Here is an 18,632-nt window from a genome sequence, read left to right as displayed (position 1 = left end):
CTTTACGTAAGAGCGCTGGATTATATTTGTTGGTTATAGTCTTGTTATTTTTTTTCTCATGATGTAAATTTTTAAAGGCGTCTGTCAGCAGTTTTCACCTTTCAAAACTGCTGACAGCACTATACTGCCCAGGAGGCAGTCCCTTCATGATGAGTGCCCTGTATGCGCAACTCTTTCTGGTGCCTCCCCTCTGAGTGACAGCCCTATCACACAGTCAGGAGAGCGCTAGAACTGTCACGCAGTGGGGGGGAGGTGCTGGGATGCGTTAAGTACAGAGAGCCCAGGGCCCTGAACATGAAGGTACTGCCTCTGTGACATTTGCAGCCATGTCGTCAGGTGGTTGTAGACTTTATGACCATCACAGAGGGTAGGTCTTCACAACTCAGCTGTCACCCATATAGAGCTGTCAGCAGTTTAGACAGATCAGAACTGCTGACAGACTCACTTTAAGAAGCTTACATGAAAGAATAGGTTTTGAGTTGTAGGTAGCTTTGTTGTCTTTTGCGTTCTGAGTTATCTTGAATTTTTCGGCCACTGGTGACAACCATGACATTGACCATAACTGGTTGTCGCCCACCCAGCTTTATCTGTGTGCTACTGAAGGCTGTAAGAGTTTCACTATTCCAGATTAACCATTAACATATCCTTACTGTTTGCCTTTATTCTGGTGTCTTTCAGAGCACATGTTAATGCGGTGGACTCGCTCTCTCTGTAGTGCCAGGGTTGAACAGCCTTGAATTCTCCTAGTGCTGGACTCTAGGAAGCCATATTTTGTTTGCCAAACTGGAAACCCCCCAATGCAAATGAACAAGGTGAAATGGAAGAGCAGCAGCTTTCGGTGGATGATGACCTCTTACCCATATATTATGCTCGACCTGACATAGAAACGGACACCTTGCTTGGGGTTTGTCAGGAATACAAGGCCGAAGCCAGTGTGTTCCCCTTGTTGAACCATGACGCAAAGACTCATGAGAGGTCCAGCCAACATCCTCGCAAAGATCAAGTAGACACCAAAGAGTCTGGTTGCATCTCAGGTACTAATGCTGAGAACTGTTGTAGAGGCCAGGCATATTCAGAACCCCAAAGGGATGTCCAGCTTGATCCCCAGGCACCATTTTTATTTAAATCCACCAACATGAAGACCCAAGTCAACTCCTCGTCCAAAAACATCTCTGCTCAGGATGTCTTTTTGGCGAGCTTACTTCAGGCACAACTATGTGTGATGGATCTCCAAGATGAGATTGATCATTCGGAGAACTGTACCACGAGGAGAATGCAGGAATCCAGACCTTACATTGAGGTGGATGCTTTAGTGGACGAGGAACTTCCCACTTTGGAAGAGGACCAAGAAAGCGATGATGCTTCCTATTCAGAAGTGGAGGTGGAAGATGAGAGTTTATTTTGTGATAATCCCTTGTTTAGAAACTCTACGACTTCATGTCCAGTGGTTGAAAGTACACAGCAATGTATTACCACTTGTGACCTGGCAGAAGCTAACGGGAGCCAGCAGCTGCCAACACAGGACGTCTGGGAGATTAAAATATTAGGTACGAGAACAGATGTGTGGCATCAGATGACACGGGAAGAGTCGCTGGAGGAGCTCCAGATTTATGAGGATGAGTGGGAGGAGAAGTGGGCATTGTCTGAAAACCCAAGGACCAATAAATGGCTTGTTTCTGATACTCAACACAGTACCCAGAAGGTATGTAACATGCATAATGTTAGTGTATTTTTGGCATCCATTTACGTTCTTAAAGGGGGGTTCCAGTTTTTTTTTTGTGTTTTGTTTATTTGTCTGTACAGTAGAATAGTATAACCCATGGATTAGTCCTAGGTAATGTATACAAAACCTACATCACCCTGCGTATTTACATGTCTTTTTAGGTCATATGTAAATTGTCTGTCTGTCTCTGGGTTATGGTGTCATGGTATTAATAAAATTAAAAGATCATCTGTCAGCATGGTCAACCCTAGAAAAACTGCCTGGTAGGGTTGATCATGCTGACAGATGATCTTTTAATTTTATTAATACCATGACACCATAACCCAGAGACAAACAGCCAATTTACATATTACCTAAAAAGACATGTAAATACGCAGGGTGATGTAGGTTTTGTATACACTGCCCAAGACTGACCCTAGTAAACTGCCTGGTAGGGTTGATCATGCTGAGTGCAATGACCCATCTCTTTCAGCAATCCGATGTGTAGTTTCTGAGAAATTTAATAATTTAATTTTTATGCTAACGAGGTGTTCGGAGCACCGAGGAACCAGCCTATCCCCTCGGAGCACTGCTTTATCTGTCAGCCTCTCTTCCACTGATTGACAGAGCCAGGCATCCTCACTTTTCTGATGCCTGGCCTTGAAACACATTTGCTGCCTAGCTCTGAGATCTGAACCGTGCGTGCACCAATTGTACTCGCGCCAGTGTATGTATACATTTATTAAGACCTGTGTTTTAGATGCTGGTCTTAATAAAGCCCTGCACTGGCGGTGCAGTCCATTTGTAATATATCTTATCAAATGAAAAAGGGCTTCTTTATCCTCCACAGATTCCTCCTCTTCACTAACTCTCAATTCACTACATACATCAGTGAAGACAGCTCCCTGCTTATAGAGGATCAGATTACATAAACGTCTATGGAAAGGGGAGGAGGAGAAGGGAGGGGCTGCTGCAGACAGGCAGAGCCAGAGAGACTGACACAGAGATACTGCAGCAGATTCACATCTAAACTGCTTAGGCTACTTTCACACTTGTGGCAGGACGGATCTGGCAGGCTGGTCTCCCTGTCGGATCTGTCCTTCCGCTGTTTTGCCGGACCGCCGCTCCGTCCCCATTGACTATACTGGGGGCCGGGCTGAGCTACGGCGGTGCACGGCGAAAGCCGCTGGACTAAAAAGTCCTCCATGTCCGTCTTTTTAGTCCGGCGGCTTTCGCTGTGCTGTGCCGGTGCTCAGCCCCCGTCCCCATTATAGTCAATGGGGATGGAGCGGCGGTCCAGCGATACGGCGAAACACAGCGGAAGGACGGATCCGACAGGGAGACCAGCCTGCCGGATCCGTCCTGCCGCAAGTGTGAAAGTACCCTAAGTTCTACTGTGTAATGTCCTCCATTTCTGCTTCGGAGAGTGAGCTACTGAGAGTTAGGAAGCAGGACCTCCTGTTTCTCCATGTCCTGTGTATGAGGAGACATGATTCCAGCTAGTCTCCACCTACTAGCTCAGAAAAAAAAAATTACACATATATTGCAGAGGGAAAACGTGCTAAATACCAGACACAAGTCATATAACAGCCAGAAATAGTGTTATTCCGCATGTATTCCCACATCCTGGAAAATTACCTGAAACGGCGGTTATACTGTAAGCAACTGTCAGAAGCTCAAGGCCGCTGTTTAGTCTCCTCAGTACTTGCTCCTTGGCCACTTTTTAGCTCAGGTCCGTTAGGGCAGAGCTGGGACTATGGTTTAACGACAGCGTCTACAGGTAGTCTGAGACACGCCCCCGGCCTCCTCATTGGTTTAGGCTGTCCCCCTGCAGCTCTGTCTGCCGATTGGCAGAATGATAAAGTACAGATTACTAGATGAGGTAATTGTCACACATCTATAATGAAGAAAATACACTTTAGTAAGGATCCGGTCACACAGCGGATTATGACGCTGGTAAAATCTACCGTGTATACCGCCGCAGTTGTTCCCTTTTAGATTTTAGCAATTTTGGGTGTTTATTACATTTCTGTGACTAGAAATAAGTCTCTGGAATAGAGTTGCTCTGACTTATTACTGATGATGTACCATGACCTGGATGAGTGAGACACAGCGTTATTTCTGGGATGACACAGAAGAGGGTGGATCTGCATAAATAAGATATTTTATAGGCAATTGTCGGGAAGGAACAATCTCCTGCTCGTTAGTGGGGGAGACAGCTCTTATTACATGCAGTGATCTCCTCCACAGTAAAGGAGGGAATTATTGCTAATCCCATCGCTGGTCCCCATACTGAATCATTATTTGCCAGCAGCAGATCCGCAGATACACAGCGCGATCTGCCGCCAGCAAACATTGATTTTTAAGCACCTGATTTTTGATCTGTGTCCGATCCAACGCGGGTCCATTGGGACCCATTCATAAGATCGCAAAAAATGTCATCCATGTCCTGTCCGCATCTGAGTATCTGTCCCACAAATTATAGAACGTTTCCTATTCTTGTCCATTTTTCACACAGCAATAGGGAGTTTCACTATGGGGGCCATGAAAGAAAGCAGCATGTACATGGCTTGTATCCATGTTTTGCGGATCCACAGTTTGCAGACCAGAACATATATATACGGTTGTGTGCATTAGACCTCAAAGACAGACAGGCCTTTGTATAGTTGGGGCTGATCGGTTGGCTGTAATTCAGCTGCTGATTGGTACCTGGGATTATGCTGGCACTTCTTGCTGTGAGAGAGTCAGACAGAGCTGCTTACCTAAGAATTTATAAGACATTTCTGTCAGTTTTGCATGGCTTTAAGGGTAGTTAATTTTCACCTTATTAGTATAATAAATATTATTGTCATCTGTTTTGTGGTAATGCAGCCCAGTCACTTGAGTGTGAATGAGCTGCAATACCAGACACGGCACATGGAGCAGACCTCTTCTATGGGTTATATTAGTTTGGTACTGATTCCAGCTTATAATTTTTTCAGAGCAGGTTTTGATAATATGTGATCTGATTGGTTGCTCTGGGCAGCACAGAAAATTTTCTAGAACGGTCTTAAAGGGGTTCTTCAGGTTTCCTCAGTACTTACCACTCTATTGTGCCGCCAATTCAATCGTCTCCTCGGCGCTTGCGTGACTGCCGGGACTGGCTGCAGGCTCGTACTGTAAGTGCAGCGGAGCAGTAAGACTTAGGAACAGATCCGGTCGGAACCTGAGAACCTGAGAACCCGCAGCCAATTCAGGTGGTCACATGAGCACAGCGGAGATAGAGACATTCTCAGCATGACCAAAAGGGTAAGTCGGAGGAAGCCATCTTGCCTCTGTTGGTCAGAAGACTGGCTGATTTTTTTTTAGAAAAGCCCAGAGAACTCCTTTAACTTATCAGTCCCATATTTACTAAGGCACTGATCACATTAATTTCCTGGTTTTCGTGCGTAGTGGGGACGTGGTAGCTACAATATCCAATTTAGCCACGTGTAGGGAGCTTCCATGTGGGTCAATATCTGTCCCATTAAAGAGCCTTGAGACAAGAGTAGAGATAGCCGCCAAACCAGGCACCCCGAACTGTAGACAGTTGGTTGGCTGGGTGATGTTCCTCAGCTCTTGAAAGGTCCTGATTCTCATAGTGGAGATCCAGCAGGATGAACATTGACTTACAGGGTAGCTACCTTTTACTTAGCACTAGTTCCGGGGGTCAAACTCATTTTCTCCAAGGGCCACATCAGTATTATGGTTGCCTTCAAAGGGCTTTTTAGTGTCGGAGCATGCAAGATGGCACAACCCCTTCCTGTTCACTCTCTTGAAGACATTCCCCTCAAACACTAAAGAATGACAGTCTAGTGAGGATCAAATCTTGCAAGACTTCTATAGACGCGCGCTCTGTAATTGGCTTGGCGACTCAGGCATCAGAGAGCTAATTTGCGTACATTTTCCCAGAGAGCATTGCCTTCCAAGAGCGAACTGATCCAACAAATTCTGATGGATCCTATAATTTGCAATGCATTTGAAAGTCTTCAGACCCCTTAACTTTTTCACATTTTGTTATTTTGCAGCCTTGTGCTAAATTTTTTTTTTTTTAAATCACGTTTTCTCCATCATTCTACACCCAGTACTCAAAAGTGAGAAGGTAAAAACAAAGGAAAAAAAAGGAAAATTTTGCATGGAAATAAGTAAGTTAGACCCTTTTCTAGGACACAATGAAATTTAGCTCTGGTGGCCTCCCGTTTCTCTCGATCATCTTGGAGATATTTCTACACCTTGATAGGAGTCCTTCTGTGGTAAATTCAGGTGATTGGACATGAGTTGATAAAACACGTATCCCTGTTAATATAACATATTAAAGAACTGCCTGTAGAGCTCAGAGACATGATTGTGTGGAGGCACAGATCTAGAAAAGGTTACAACAAAAATGTCTGCTGCACTGAAAGTTTCCAAGAGCTCAGTGGCCTCCAAAATTCTTAAATGGAAGACTTTTGCAACAACCAGGCATCTTCCTAGAGCTCACGCCCCTCCAAGCTAAACCAGCGGTGACCAATGGTCACTCTGGCTGAGCTTCAAAGATCCTGTATGCAGATGGGAGAAACCTCCAGAAGGTCACCCATCACCGCAGCAGTCCACCAATCTGGGCTTTATGGAGGACGGACCAGAAAAAAAGCCAAATAAAAGTTTTCAAAAAAATCACCTAAAGGATTCTGTCTGTTCTGATGAAACCAAGAATGAACTTTTTGGCCTCGATTCTAAGTGTTGTGGCTGGAGGAAACCAGTCACCTGTCCAATACAGTGAAGCATAGTAGGATCATGCTGTGGGGATATTTTTCAGAGGTCGGGACAGGGAGACTGGTCAGGGTTGAGGAAAAGCTGAATGGAGCAAAGTACAGAGATATTCTCAATAAAAATCTGGTCTGGTCTGGAGTGCTGTGGACCTCAGACGGATTTGAAGATTCACCTTCCATTAAGATGATGACCCTAAGCACACAGCCAAGACAACACAGGAGGGCCTTAGGGACAACTCTGTGAATGTCCTTGAGTGGCCCAGCCAGAGCCCTGACTCGAACCCAGTTGAACATTACCTTGAAAATGCCTGTCCACTGACTGTCCCCATCCAACCTGACACAGCTTGAAATAATTTGCAGAAAAGCCTTAAATCCAGGAGTGCAAACCTTGTGGCATCATACCCAAGAAGACTGGAGGTCTTAATTACTGCCAAAGGGGCTTCAGCTAAGTCCTCAGTAAAGGGTCTGAATACTTATGTCAGTGCAAGATTTTCGTTTTTCCTTTTCAATAAATGAACAGAGATTCTGGACATTCTGTCTTCACTTTCTCATTATGGGGTATTGAGTGCAGAATGATGAGGGGGAAACTTGAATTTCTTTATTTTTTTAGTTTAGCACAAGGCAGCAAGATCTGAAGACGTTCTGAATGCTCTGTATAATGATGTCCATTTCAGCAGGAATAGTGCCGAAGACTGCGGTTCTTTCAGAAAAAGAATGTGAAAGGTTCCTGAAAAGTTGTATGTAAAACATGAATTTTAGTAATGTCTAGTTCCCATACGACAGTTTACATGATGGACTTAGTGGTCCTCTTGTATGACGCATCACATGGGCTCTTCCTCCACTGATACCAGCGGCAGCTATACAGAAGAGAGAATGCGAGTCACGTGTCTTGCAGTGCTCTGACATCCGTTGCGGCAGAAACCACGGGTGTGTGCAGACCTCGCTGTAAGTGACTCTTCCGTCCTCTACGGACCAGTCCCAGCGAGGGCATTTAGAATGAGTGTATAACTGGAGTAGTTACAGTCTCTATCTTTCAGGATGTCTTAAGAAGAACAGAAGAAACCCAGAAGAGTATGACGGCATTAAACTCTACAGCAAGCGTGACCGAAACCTGTAAGTGTGAATTTCCTTTCGTCTGAATCATTGAGCTATGTACATGTCCTCCACTCACCCCTGCTATATCGGGCCTGGGACTAATAGATGTCTTAAAGGGGTTGTCCAGGATTTTACAAGTGATGGACTATCCTCAGGATAGTCTGTCAGTGGGGGTCCAGCAACCTGCACTCCCGCTCATTGGCACCAGAACTTCATAGCTCCATCCACTGTGTAGTGGACTGTGCTGGTTACTGCAGCACTGCTCACATTGAAGTGGTTGAGAGCAGCGCTGCAGTAACCAGATTTGGCCACTACACAGTGAATGGCGCTGTTTAGTTCCAGCACTACTGCAGAACAGCTTATAGCGGGCGCGGGATGTCGGACCCCCAACGATCATACATTGACTGCCTGTACTGAGGACTGGACATCACTTGTAAGATCCTAGACAACCCCTGTAATCTTACTTATACATTTTATACCGGGCTCAAAGATAATTTTTTTTGCTGCCTTCCATCTTTAGGGACATTCACACGACCGTATGTATTTTGCTGTTCGGCAGAATACGAATACTGTCCGCCTTCGTATGTCCGTTCTGGAAAATGCTGACCACAGACCCTTTGAAATCAATGGGTCCACAAAAAATGTGGATGCCACACGGACCGTGGAATACATATGGTCGTGTGAACGCACCCTTATTTCAAGTTTCAAAGAAGCTAGTATTATATTAAAAAGGGGTGGAGGTTCATGTGCTGCGATTCCCCGCTGACACTGGAGGGCCTGAGGTGGTCTTCAGATTCCTGTGCCCTTTTGGAGTCACACGGACCATTCTGATGCATTAGGCTCCATTCACACGTCCGCAAGTGTTGTCCGCACCCGTTCCGCAACGGAACGGGTGCGGACCCATTCATTCTCTATGGGGACTGAATGGATGTGGAGAGCACGCTATGTGCTCTTTGCATCCGCGTTTCAACAGCGCGACAATTGCGGACAAGAATAGGCATTTCTATGGGGAAGCCGGTCGGGTGTATTGCGGATCTGCAATGCACTACGGACGTTTGAATGGACCTTACGTGCATGGCCTGTCTTTGTCTCCTACCGGATCTAGCTGTGAAAGGCCAACCTAAGAAAAAATATATTTTTTTTTTCTTTTTTTGTGATCCTCCTCAGTTGATCAGAGATAATGTAAAATCCGTGTGATGCGACACTGTCGTCACGCATGGTACGTCATTGGGGGAAGCACTACCACTACCTCAGCGTGATGTCTTGCACCCTGTATATTAAAGATTAAGAACTGGTTACTGACCCAATCCGATGCTCTATGCTACTCTCATACTTGTAGATGTAGGTTCACCACTGATGTTCTCCCCTGCCTCAAGCTGTCTCACATCCTGCTGGTCTACACTTCGTAGCAGCTCCCGGGATGTGGGTCCGTGCTTATCTAAAGATTGACATTTCAAGAAACATTTCCTAAAAATTAATGTGTGGGAATGAAGCCTTGCTCAGCGATTTGTGTAGATGTGAATCGTGGGATGTTGTAAATCACTGGTGGCAGTGGAGCTTCCCTATTAGTGCAGACTTCCCATTCTTGATGGTGGTAGTTCATGTAGATGTGGTGAATATCAGGCATGTGACCTGCACCTCCCTAAATCGTAAAATAAATTCCCCGTTCCCATACTTTACAAGCTGCTGTATGAATACCGCAGTGTGTATGGCGGTATGCCGAGGCTCATTAAAGGGGTTTTCTGGAAATTAGGAAAATGAAAATAATTAAATATTACTTTATTATAAATATATTCCCAAATACCTTTCATTAGTTATAATGACTCGTTTTGTCTGTCGAGCGATCATTAGGAGAAATAAAATGGCCGCTGTCCTATTAGTGCACAGAAAACCTGTCCTAATCACACAGGAGGACATGCTACTTCAGAGCAGTGAGCCAAAGAGCTGCCTCATCATCTTCTATGATCCTAAATACAGTTTAATATAATCAGCTAAATCTCTGTAGAAATGGGAGTTCATGAAGAGACATGAAGTACAGAGAGGAGGGTGGGGATGTGGATAATAAGCAGCAGCACCTGTATGCAGTCTCCAATACCACAGTCTGTCCTCTCTGTACTTCGTGTCTCCTCATGAACTCCATTCCTCCAGAGATTCAACTGAAGATCTTATCAGTTGTATTCAGGATCATAATCCCTGACAAGTAGGAAAGGAGGATGAGGCAGCTCTTTACCTCAGTGTTCAGAAGTAACATGTCCTCCTGTGTGATTAGGACAGGTTTTGTGTGTACTAATAGGACGACAGCCATTTTGTTTCTGCTAAGGATTCCTCCCTAAACAAAACAAGCCATTATAAATAATGAAATGTATATAGGAATATATTTACAATAATGTAATATTTAAGTATTTAGATTTTCTAAATTCCCGGAGAACCCCTTTAATGTACATTTTTACTATAGGAATGTTATCGTGTGTGATTAATTTAACTGCGATCTATCTTCTCAGGTCACTAGCTATGGCTGTATAGCTGTTTGAGGTTACTTGGCAGCTGCTGTGTTTTTTACGGCTTTCTAAGGATCCCTGATTTTTGTGTACATCATTATTTGCATTGCTTCACTATGTTCCATCTGCCCTTGCTTACAGCCATGACCTGCCATAATGCTCCATGACCACTGCAGCCAATCAGTGGTCTCAGCAGTCCCATGTCAGTGGCATCACCTCTCAACGCACAGTGATGATTTCAGTAATTGGCGGCAACTGTCTCTTGCCAGTAAGCCACACCGTTGTTTGCAGCCCAAGGACAAAAAGCGCTCAGACGCCCCCTTTAAGATACGCCATTGTTGGCAGCCCATAGACAGAGTGCTCAGACACCCCTTTAAGAAATCTAACAGATAATGAAAGGGCATATAGGGGGGTTCCTGGCTCTAGACCCCCCTTATGAATCAGAGTTGAGAGCCGCTCAGTGTGAGTTGCTCCCACTCCAACAGACCTAGCCTGTACATGTATTTTCGAAGGGGTTTCTGAAGCCGTACCCAAGCCGAGCAGTTAATTGCCGGACCAGCTTTATTCCCTGTCACCTCCCCCGATGTAAATAATTGTATTCCACATAACGTGACCATTCTTACGAGTCGATGTTTCACCTGTCCTCTATTATGCCTACTGGAAGTTTCTGAATCAATTGCCATCACTCAATCATAATACATCTCATACCAGAAATTGGTAACCTCCATTTCTCTTACCACAGCTGCCACCCAGGAGGCCACTCATGAAGACGAGGGTTTACTGTTTTCCGATTCTAGTTTCTGGACCAAATTGTTAATTGAAGATGAGAAACCTGAGCAGAAGAATCCACCGCCTCAAGCATTTCTGGACAACATGTGCACTCCGCAGGAGACTGGTGGAGACATTGTGCTCATGCAGTGCCCTGAGAGAGACATGCCCATAGAGAACCACGAGGAAGGAGAGGCACATCTGGTGTGCCAAGGCTGTCAAGGCAAGGAACACGTGGCCGGTAGAGTGCCAATGCAGGGCAAGGCAGAAGAAATGGACGCTCGGCAGTGTCCTCCAGAGATTGTAATAGACCTATCAGATGATGTGTCCACTGATCTGGAGACTTCTGGGTAAGTGGCACAACTAAAGGTGGCCATAGATCTTCAGTAATGACCTGTTTGACCAAGGGCTCATTCATACAATTGAATATATGTGTCCATAAATTTGCGGAACGGTTGTGGACTTGCATCGGTAGTTCCGTTCTGTGGCCCCGCAAAAAAGATAGAACATGTCCGATTCTTCTCTGCAATTGCGGACAAGAATAGGCATTTCTATCATAGGGCTGGCCATTCCGCAAAATCTGTGTTTTGTGGATCTGCAATTTGCGGACCGCCAAACAAATACGGCCCGAAGCATGCATGTGTTCTCAATGGGGTTGGAGGAGTAAATCGCTTACATGTACCTCTAGGCTTATCTTCCTAGAGAACAGATGTATTGGGCATGCTGAAATCCCAAATGCCTGATAATTCTTTCCCCTGGTAACTACAGGGTCGTGGTCATACCTCCCCCATACACGTATAGCCGGCCAAGTCGTCTGAATCAGCAGGTTCGTCAGACTTGGGCTACTTTCACACTGGCGTTTTGCCTTTCCGTCATGGGCTCTATCAAGCGGTCCAAAACGGATCAGTTTTGGCCTAATGCATTCTGAATTGAAAAGGATCCGCTCAGAATGCATCAGTTTGCCTCCGATCAGTCACCATTCCGCTCTGGAGGCTGCCTGCAGTGTTTTGGTGTCCGTCTGACGAAGCGGGGGCCAAGCGGATCCGTCCTGGCACACAATGTAAGTCAATGGGGACGGATCCGTTTTCTCTTGGACAATAGAAAACTGATCCCCCTCCCATTGACTTTCAATGGAGTTCATGACTGATCCGTCTTGGCTATGTTACAGATAATACAAACAGATCCGTTCATGACGAATGCATGCGGTTGTATTATTGTAACAGATCAGTTTTTGCAGATCCATGACGGATCCGCCCAAAACACAAGTGTAAAAGTAGCCTTAGCTGGTATAATCTATGAGCCTTTTACTAATATCTGCTGCTGTGGTATGTAAAATGATTCCACCATTGACCCATAAGAATTATTCTGGTCCGCCATGTCTCAGACGCAGCAGTGATGAGACCTCCAGTGATCCAGCCATGCTGCAGGAGACACATAAGCACATTTACTAAGGAGGTGCAGACCATAGAATACATTTGTGCTAGAAACTGAAATCTACACCGGCTATACGGTATTTGTGGTGCAAATGATGTTGGGCCAAAAAATGCACCAAGAAGAAGCTGTTTGAATGACACTTTCTATGTGTGAATGTAATGATGATATATGAAAGTGATATGTATAAGTACAATATGAGAGCGAAAGGAGATGTTTATTCGGGGAAGCTGTACAATAAAAGGAGGCTCTAGTTCCTTGTAAGGCCACCTCTAGCCTGGATACAGGATGAGATACAGCCTGTAGCCTGGATACAGGACGAGATACGGCCTGTAGCCTGGATGCAGGACGAGATACGGCCTGTAGCCTGGATGCAGGACGAGATACGGCCTGTAGCCTGGATGCAGGACGAGATACGGCCTGTAGCCTGGATGCAGGACGAGATACGGCCTGTAGCCTGGATGCAGGACGAGATACGGCCTGTAGCCTGGATGCAGGACGAGATACGGCCTGTAGCCTGGATGCAGGACGAGATACGGCCTGTAGCCTGGATGCAGGACGAGATACGGCCTGTAGCCTGGATGCAGGACGAGATACGGCCTGTAGCCTGGATGCAGGACGAGATACGGCCTGTAGCCTGGATGCAGGACGAGATACGGCCTGTAGCCTGGATGCAGGACGAGATACGGCCTGTAGCCTGGATGCAGGACGAGATACGGCCTGTAGCCTGGATGCAGGACGAGATACGGCCTGTAGCCTGGATGCAGGACGAGATACGGCCTGTAGCCTGGATGCAGGACGAGATACGGCCTGTAGCCTGGATGCAGGACGAGATACGGCCTGTAGCCTGGATGCAGGACGAGATACGGCCTGTAGCCTGGATGCAGGACGAGATACGGCCTGTAGCCTGGATGCAGGACGAGATACGGCCTGTAGCCTGGATGCAGGACGAGATACGGCCTGTAGCCTGGATGCAGGACGAGATACGGCCTGTAGCCTGGATGCAGGACGAGATACGGCCTGTAGCCTGGATGCAGGACGAGATACGGCCTGTAGCCTGGATGCAGGACGAGATACGGCCTGTAGCCTGGATGCAGGACGAGATACGGCCTGTAGCCTGGATGCAGGACGAGATACGGCCTGTAGCCTGGATGCAGGACGAGATACGGCCTGTAGCCTGGATGCAGGACGAGATACGGCCTGTAGCCTGGATGCAGGACGAGATACGGCCTGTAGCCTGGATGCAGGACGAGATACGGCCTGTAGCCTGGATGCAGGACGAGATACGGCCTGTAGCCTGGATGCAGGACGAGATACGGCCTGTAGCCTGGATGCAGGACGAGATACGGCCTGTAGCCTGGATGCAGGACGAGATACGGCCTGTAGCCTGGATGCAGGACGAGATACGGCCTGTAGCCTGGATGCAGGACGAGATACGGCCTGTAGCCTGGATGCAGGACGAGATACGGCCTGTAGCCTGGATGCAGGACGAGATACGGCCTGTAGCCTGGATGCAGGACGAGATACGGCCTGTAGCCTGGATGCAGGACGAGATACGATTGGACATGGAGGCATATTGGTTCTGTATGGCATCCTGCAGCACATTTGCAGCTGGGCCTGTAGATCCTGCACACTGAAGTTGGCATCCCCGCTGGTCCCATAAATGCTTGATTGGCGAAAAATCTGGTGACCGGGAGCCAAGGAAGTGCTGTAATCTGGTGGGGACGTTCCTGGGAAATGTGGGCGAGCATTATCCTGATGAATAATGTCAAAGGAACACATGAGGCCACAGAATGTCCTGCATACATCACTGAGCTGTTTAGTGTCCCTAATATCACTACTAGGGGTGACCGACTGTCGCACGCAATGGCTCCCAGATCATCACACCAGCAGTTGGGACAGTGTGTTGCTACACAGCAAAGACAGGACTGAAGCGCTCACACGAGACCTCCATATTCAAACCCGACTGTCATTGGATCTCAAACAGAACCTGGATTTGTCACTAAACACGATACAGTTCCAGTTCATATCATTCACGACACCCCTGCATACAAAGGTGACAGTGGCTGGCTGTCAATGTAAGTGGTGCCATGACACCAAATTTCCTTCCACTAAATGCCTGGAGATGATCTGGGCAGAGAAAGGGGTGTAATGAAGGTGCCACGTGTGCTTGAATGGTGGACACAGAACTGCTTCTATCAATCCATTGATGTACTTTTTGAGGGGGCACATCAGTTGGACAAAATGTCTTTGAGTGTGTCATAGAGGCATGACTAGCAGTCGGTGATCTCTCACCATGATGTACACTACCCAAAAGGAGCCTCTGAGAGCCTTTTTATAGCACCTGAGAAGTAACTGCAAGTTGAGGTTTTTTTTGTCTGGGTACAAAATTTTTTTTTGTCAGGGAGTATCACAATTTTTTATGCAAAATGGCAATTGAGCAAAAATATATTTTGTCGAACAGCTTTAGTAAATGGGCCCCTCAGTTTTGCATCATCGTAGACTAATCTTTTGACCCATGCTCAATCCATGCTGTAGCGTCTAATGCTAGAAAAACTCTACATACCCTCATTTTAACACTCATGTTTGCAGCTCTGAGGAGGCAACCTATGTGGAGGCCGTAGCCAGGAGTCAGGATGTGGAGGCAGTTCGATGTTTGGCGTTGAAATTATTCCATCTGGATGGTTTTGACAGATCTCAGGTCGCTCCCTACCTTCAGAAAAAGTAAGTTTTCTCCTAAAAAGTCAGTAAACAGCAGTTTTATTTTGAAACATTTTAACCGCATATGAAAAAAAAATGTCATTAGGGTCCATTTACACGGGTTCTTTCCACATCCCATAGGGTTCTTTCCACATCCCTAGTTCCGTTCCACGGCTCCGCAAAAAAAAAAAAAAGTCCTATTTTTGTCCGGACAAGATGTGGACCTCAAAACACTTACGGACGTGTGACTGCACCCTTAAAGGGGTTCTACAGTTTGTTTTAACTGATGATCTATCCTCACTGCTTACCGTTGGCCAGTGACGTCACGACTAGTATCAACTGTTCTGGGCGGGGCTAAGCTTCATTCAAGTGAACGGAGCTTGGCCGCGCCCACGCCAGTTGATACTAGTCATGATGTCACTGGGCTAGCGGTAAACGGTGAGAAGGCCGCACCGCTGCTGGAGCTCCGCTGCCTTATCAAACAGCTGATCGGCAGGGTGTCGGACCCCGCCGGTCAGATGCTGATGATCTGTCCAGAGGATAGATCATCAGTTAAAACAAACTGTAGAACCCCTTTAAGGTTTTCATGTTACTCCTGCCATTCTGATCATTTTCCAGTGTAAAAGTTGCCCCTTAAGGTGGATTTAAAGGGGGCGATATTCAGGCAGATTATTGGGAATGAATGTTCCTGTGATTGCTTGTTCCCAACAATCTGCGTGTCTAAAGGTGCAGCAATCACAGGGTGAAACTGCTTCCTTCTCCCCTGTGCTGCTGAGGGAACACGGAGAGCGCTGAGAGCAGCGCGATCCTTGTTCCCCATACGTTATCGGAATATCGGCAAAATACATAATCGGTCGACTCCTAATACTATTATTAATTATCATAACATCTATAGACTCCATAAAGTGCCCCAAAGCAGTGTCAGATCCACCGCATGGCTGATAGCATGGCTCATTGACTTATAATCGGTTCTGTTAGCTCCCCCTGTAGGGTCCACCATTTTGCCTGAAAGAATATGGCTTCATGCTTCTGGTCAAGTATGATGGGATCTGCAAGATCTTAATGGAGCCTCTGATGGTCTAGTGATTTGGGTCTCTTTCCATCCCTCCTCATGCTTAAACATCCACTCCCTTCTCGCCTACTGGGTGAGCGAGCGCTTTTTGGAGCTGGTACTAGAGTTGTGGTCAGCACTCTAACCCGATCAGCTGTCTCTGCATTTTTGTTTTCCCATCGCTCTCACAGCATGCAGTCTCACAGAGAAAGACAGAAACTGCAGCTGCATCCCCTACCTCCTTCAGGTGCACATTGGGGTCTGAAGCAATGGCGGATTACCCCAGCATTTCCTCCTAGATCTCTGTGCTGGAAGATGTAACTCGTTCCTGTAGAATAAAGAAATTGTGCTTTTTCTGCCTAGTAATGACTTCAGTGCCTTGGTCGCCGAGGAATACCTTGCACTTTTCGACTTCACAGGGAAAAGCCTGGATATGGCTCTCAGGTAAGAGGCTTCTGGAAATTCTGATGTTAGATGCTAATTAATGTCTTATCCTGGCATTGGGTGTCGGGTATAACATGGGGGCAGACACCAGTAATTGTATAGACATTACACTGGGTGTCAGGTATAACATAGGGGCAGGCATCAGTAAATGTGTAGACATTACATTGGGTGTCAGGTATAACATGGGGGCAGGCACCAGTAATTGTATAGACTGCTGACATTACATTGGGTGTCAGGTATAACATGAGGGCAGGCACCAGTAATTGTATAGACATTACATTGGGTGTCAGGTATAACATGGGGGCAGGCACCAGTAATTGTATAGACATTACATTGGGTGTCAGGTATAACATAGGGGCAGACACCAGTAATTGTATAGACTGCTTACATTACATTGGGTGTCAGGTATAATATGGGGGCAGGCATCAGTAAATGTGTAGACTGCTTACATTACACTGGGTGTCAGGTATAATATGGGGGCAGGCATCAGTAAATGTGTAGACTGCTTACATTACATTGGGTGTCAGGTATAATATGGGGGCAGGCATCAGTAAATGTGTAGACTGCTTACATTACACTGGGTGTCAGGTATAATATGGGGGCAGGCATCAGTAAATGTGTAGACTGCTTACATTACATTGGGTGTCAGGTATAACATGGGGGCAGGCACCAGTAATTGTATAGACATTACATTGGGTGTCAGGTATAACATGGGGGCAGGCACCAGTAATTGTATAGACATTACATTGGGTGTCAGGTATAACATGGGGGCAGACACCAGTAATTGTGTAGACATTACACTGGGTGTCAGGTATAACATGGGGGCAGGCATCAGTAAATGTGTAGACTGCTGACATTACATTGGGTGTCAGGTATAACATGGGGGCAGGCACTAGTAATTGTATAGACATTACATTGGGTGTCAGGTATAACATGGGGGCAGGCACCAATAATTGTATAGACATTACATTGGGTGTCAGGTATAACATGGGGGCAGGCACCAATAATTGTATAGACATTACATTGGGTGTCAGGTATAACATGGGGGCAGACACCAGTAATTGTATAGACATTACATTGGGTGTCAGGTATAACATGGGGGCAGGCACCAATAATTGTATAGACATTACATTGGGTGTCAGGTATAACATGGGGGCAGACACCAGTAATTGTATAGACATTACATTGGGTGTCAGGTATAACATGAGGGCAGGCACCAGTAATTGTATAGACATTACATTGGGTGTCAGGTATAACATGGGGGCAGGCACCAATAATTGTATAGACATTACACTGGGTGTCAGGTATAACATGGGGGCAGGCACCAGTAATTGTATAGACTGCTTACATTACATTGGGTGTCGGGTATAACATGGGGCAGGCACCAGTAATTGTATAGACATTACATTGGGTGTCAGGTATAATATGTGCTTTCCTCGGAGCTTTGTCGCCTGCCTTCTCTCCATATACATCAGATATCCTTGTGTTTTCCACTAATGGCTATCCTTAATATTTTCAGGTCTCTGCTGCAGGAACTGGTACTGACTGGGGAAACACAGGAGCGAGAGCGTGTCCTCTTCCATTTCTCCAAGCGCTTCCACAGCTGCAACCCTAAAGATTTCCGCTCTGCAGGTGAAATACTGGACCCTGTCTGCTCTATTGAGGTCACACCAGACCAGAGCTCATCAGATTTCTGTTGTCTTTCAGATGCTGTTCACACTATGACCTGCGCCCTCATGCTGCTCAATTCAGATCTACATGGACAGGTAATACCACCCAGATATTAGATCTGTGCGGGTGTGATGATGGGGGTTATCTCTCTATACTAATGCCCGATCAGAGGCCGTAATCATGCAGTATGCTCCATGCTCCACCAGGACCATACACCGTAGATAGCTGTCGGCTCTTCCTCGCACCCTTACACACGTGCAGGCTCAGCGAGCGTGTATGTGTTTTTAATCGGCTCAAGGGAACAATCCTCTGACCCTTGAGATCAAAGGATCGGGCATGCACTTTCTGATCTTTCTTATTTCCGACATCTGCCATTTAGGGATGGTTGGGGCACCCCCATACCCCCTGATAAGTCAGTCCTGCTGTAATCTGTGGGTTTGGCCTAGGGTTGTACTGGGTATCAAACTATCGATATCCAATCCAACCTGGATTGATTCGATACTGGA

At 46.4% G+C, this 18,632-nt stretch overlaps 1 protein-coding gene across 5 annotated transcripts in view; it reads left to right on the top strand.

The window, feature by feature from the left end:
- Positions 1 to 18,632, top strand: part of LOC122927369 (PH and SEC7 domain-containing protein 1-like) — a 60,107-nt gene that overhangs the window by 26,781 nt on the left and 14,694 nt on the right. For all 5 annotated transcript variants that reach the window (XM_044279157.1, XM_044279156.1, XM_044279160.1 and 2 more), the window contains exons 2-8: positions 679 to 1,702; positions 7,506 to 7,581; positions 10,804 to 11,179; positions 14,853 to 14,984; positions 16,375 to 16,455; positions 17,975 to 18,087; positions 18,163 to 18,221. In XM_044279157.1, the coding sequence (XP_044135092.1) occupies positions 818 to 1,702; positions 7,506 to 7,581; positions 10,804 to 11,179; positions 14,853 to 14,984; positions 16,375 to 16,455; positions 17,975 to 18,087; positions 18,163 to 18,221 (1,722 nt within the window). In that variant the 5' untranslated portion in view covers positions 679 to 817. The remainder of the gene's footprint in view (positions 1 to 678; positions 1,703 to 7,505; positions 7,582 to 10,803; positions 11,180 to 14,852; positions 14,985 to 16,374; positions 16,456 to 17,974; positions 18,088 to 18,162; positions 18,222 to 18,632) is intronic.

The sequence above is a fragment of the Bufo gargarizans genome, chromosome 2 (genome assembly GCF_014858855.1).
Source record: "Bufo gargarizans isolate SCDJY-AF-19 chromosome 2, ASM1485885v1, whole genome shotgun sequence".
NCBI classification, from domain to species: domain Eukaryota; kingdom Metazoa; phylum Chordata; class Amphibia; order Anura; family Bufonidae; genus Bufo; species Bufo gargarizans.
Note: the sequence above shows the minus strand (reverse complement) of the source record. Positions and strands in the feature narration are given on the sequence as shown.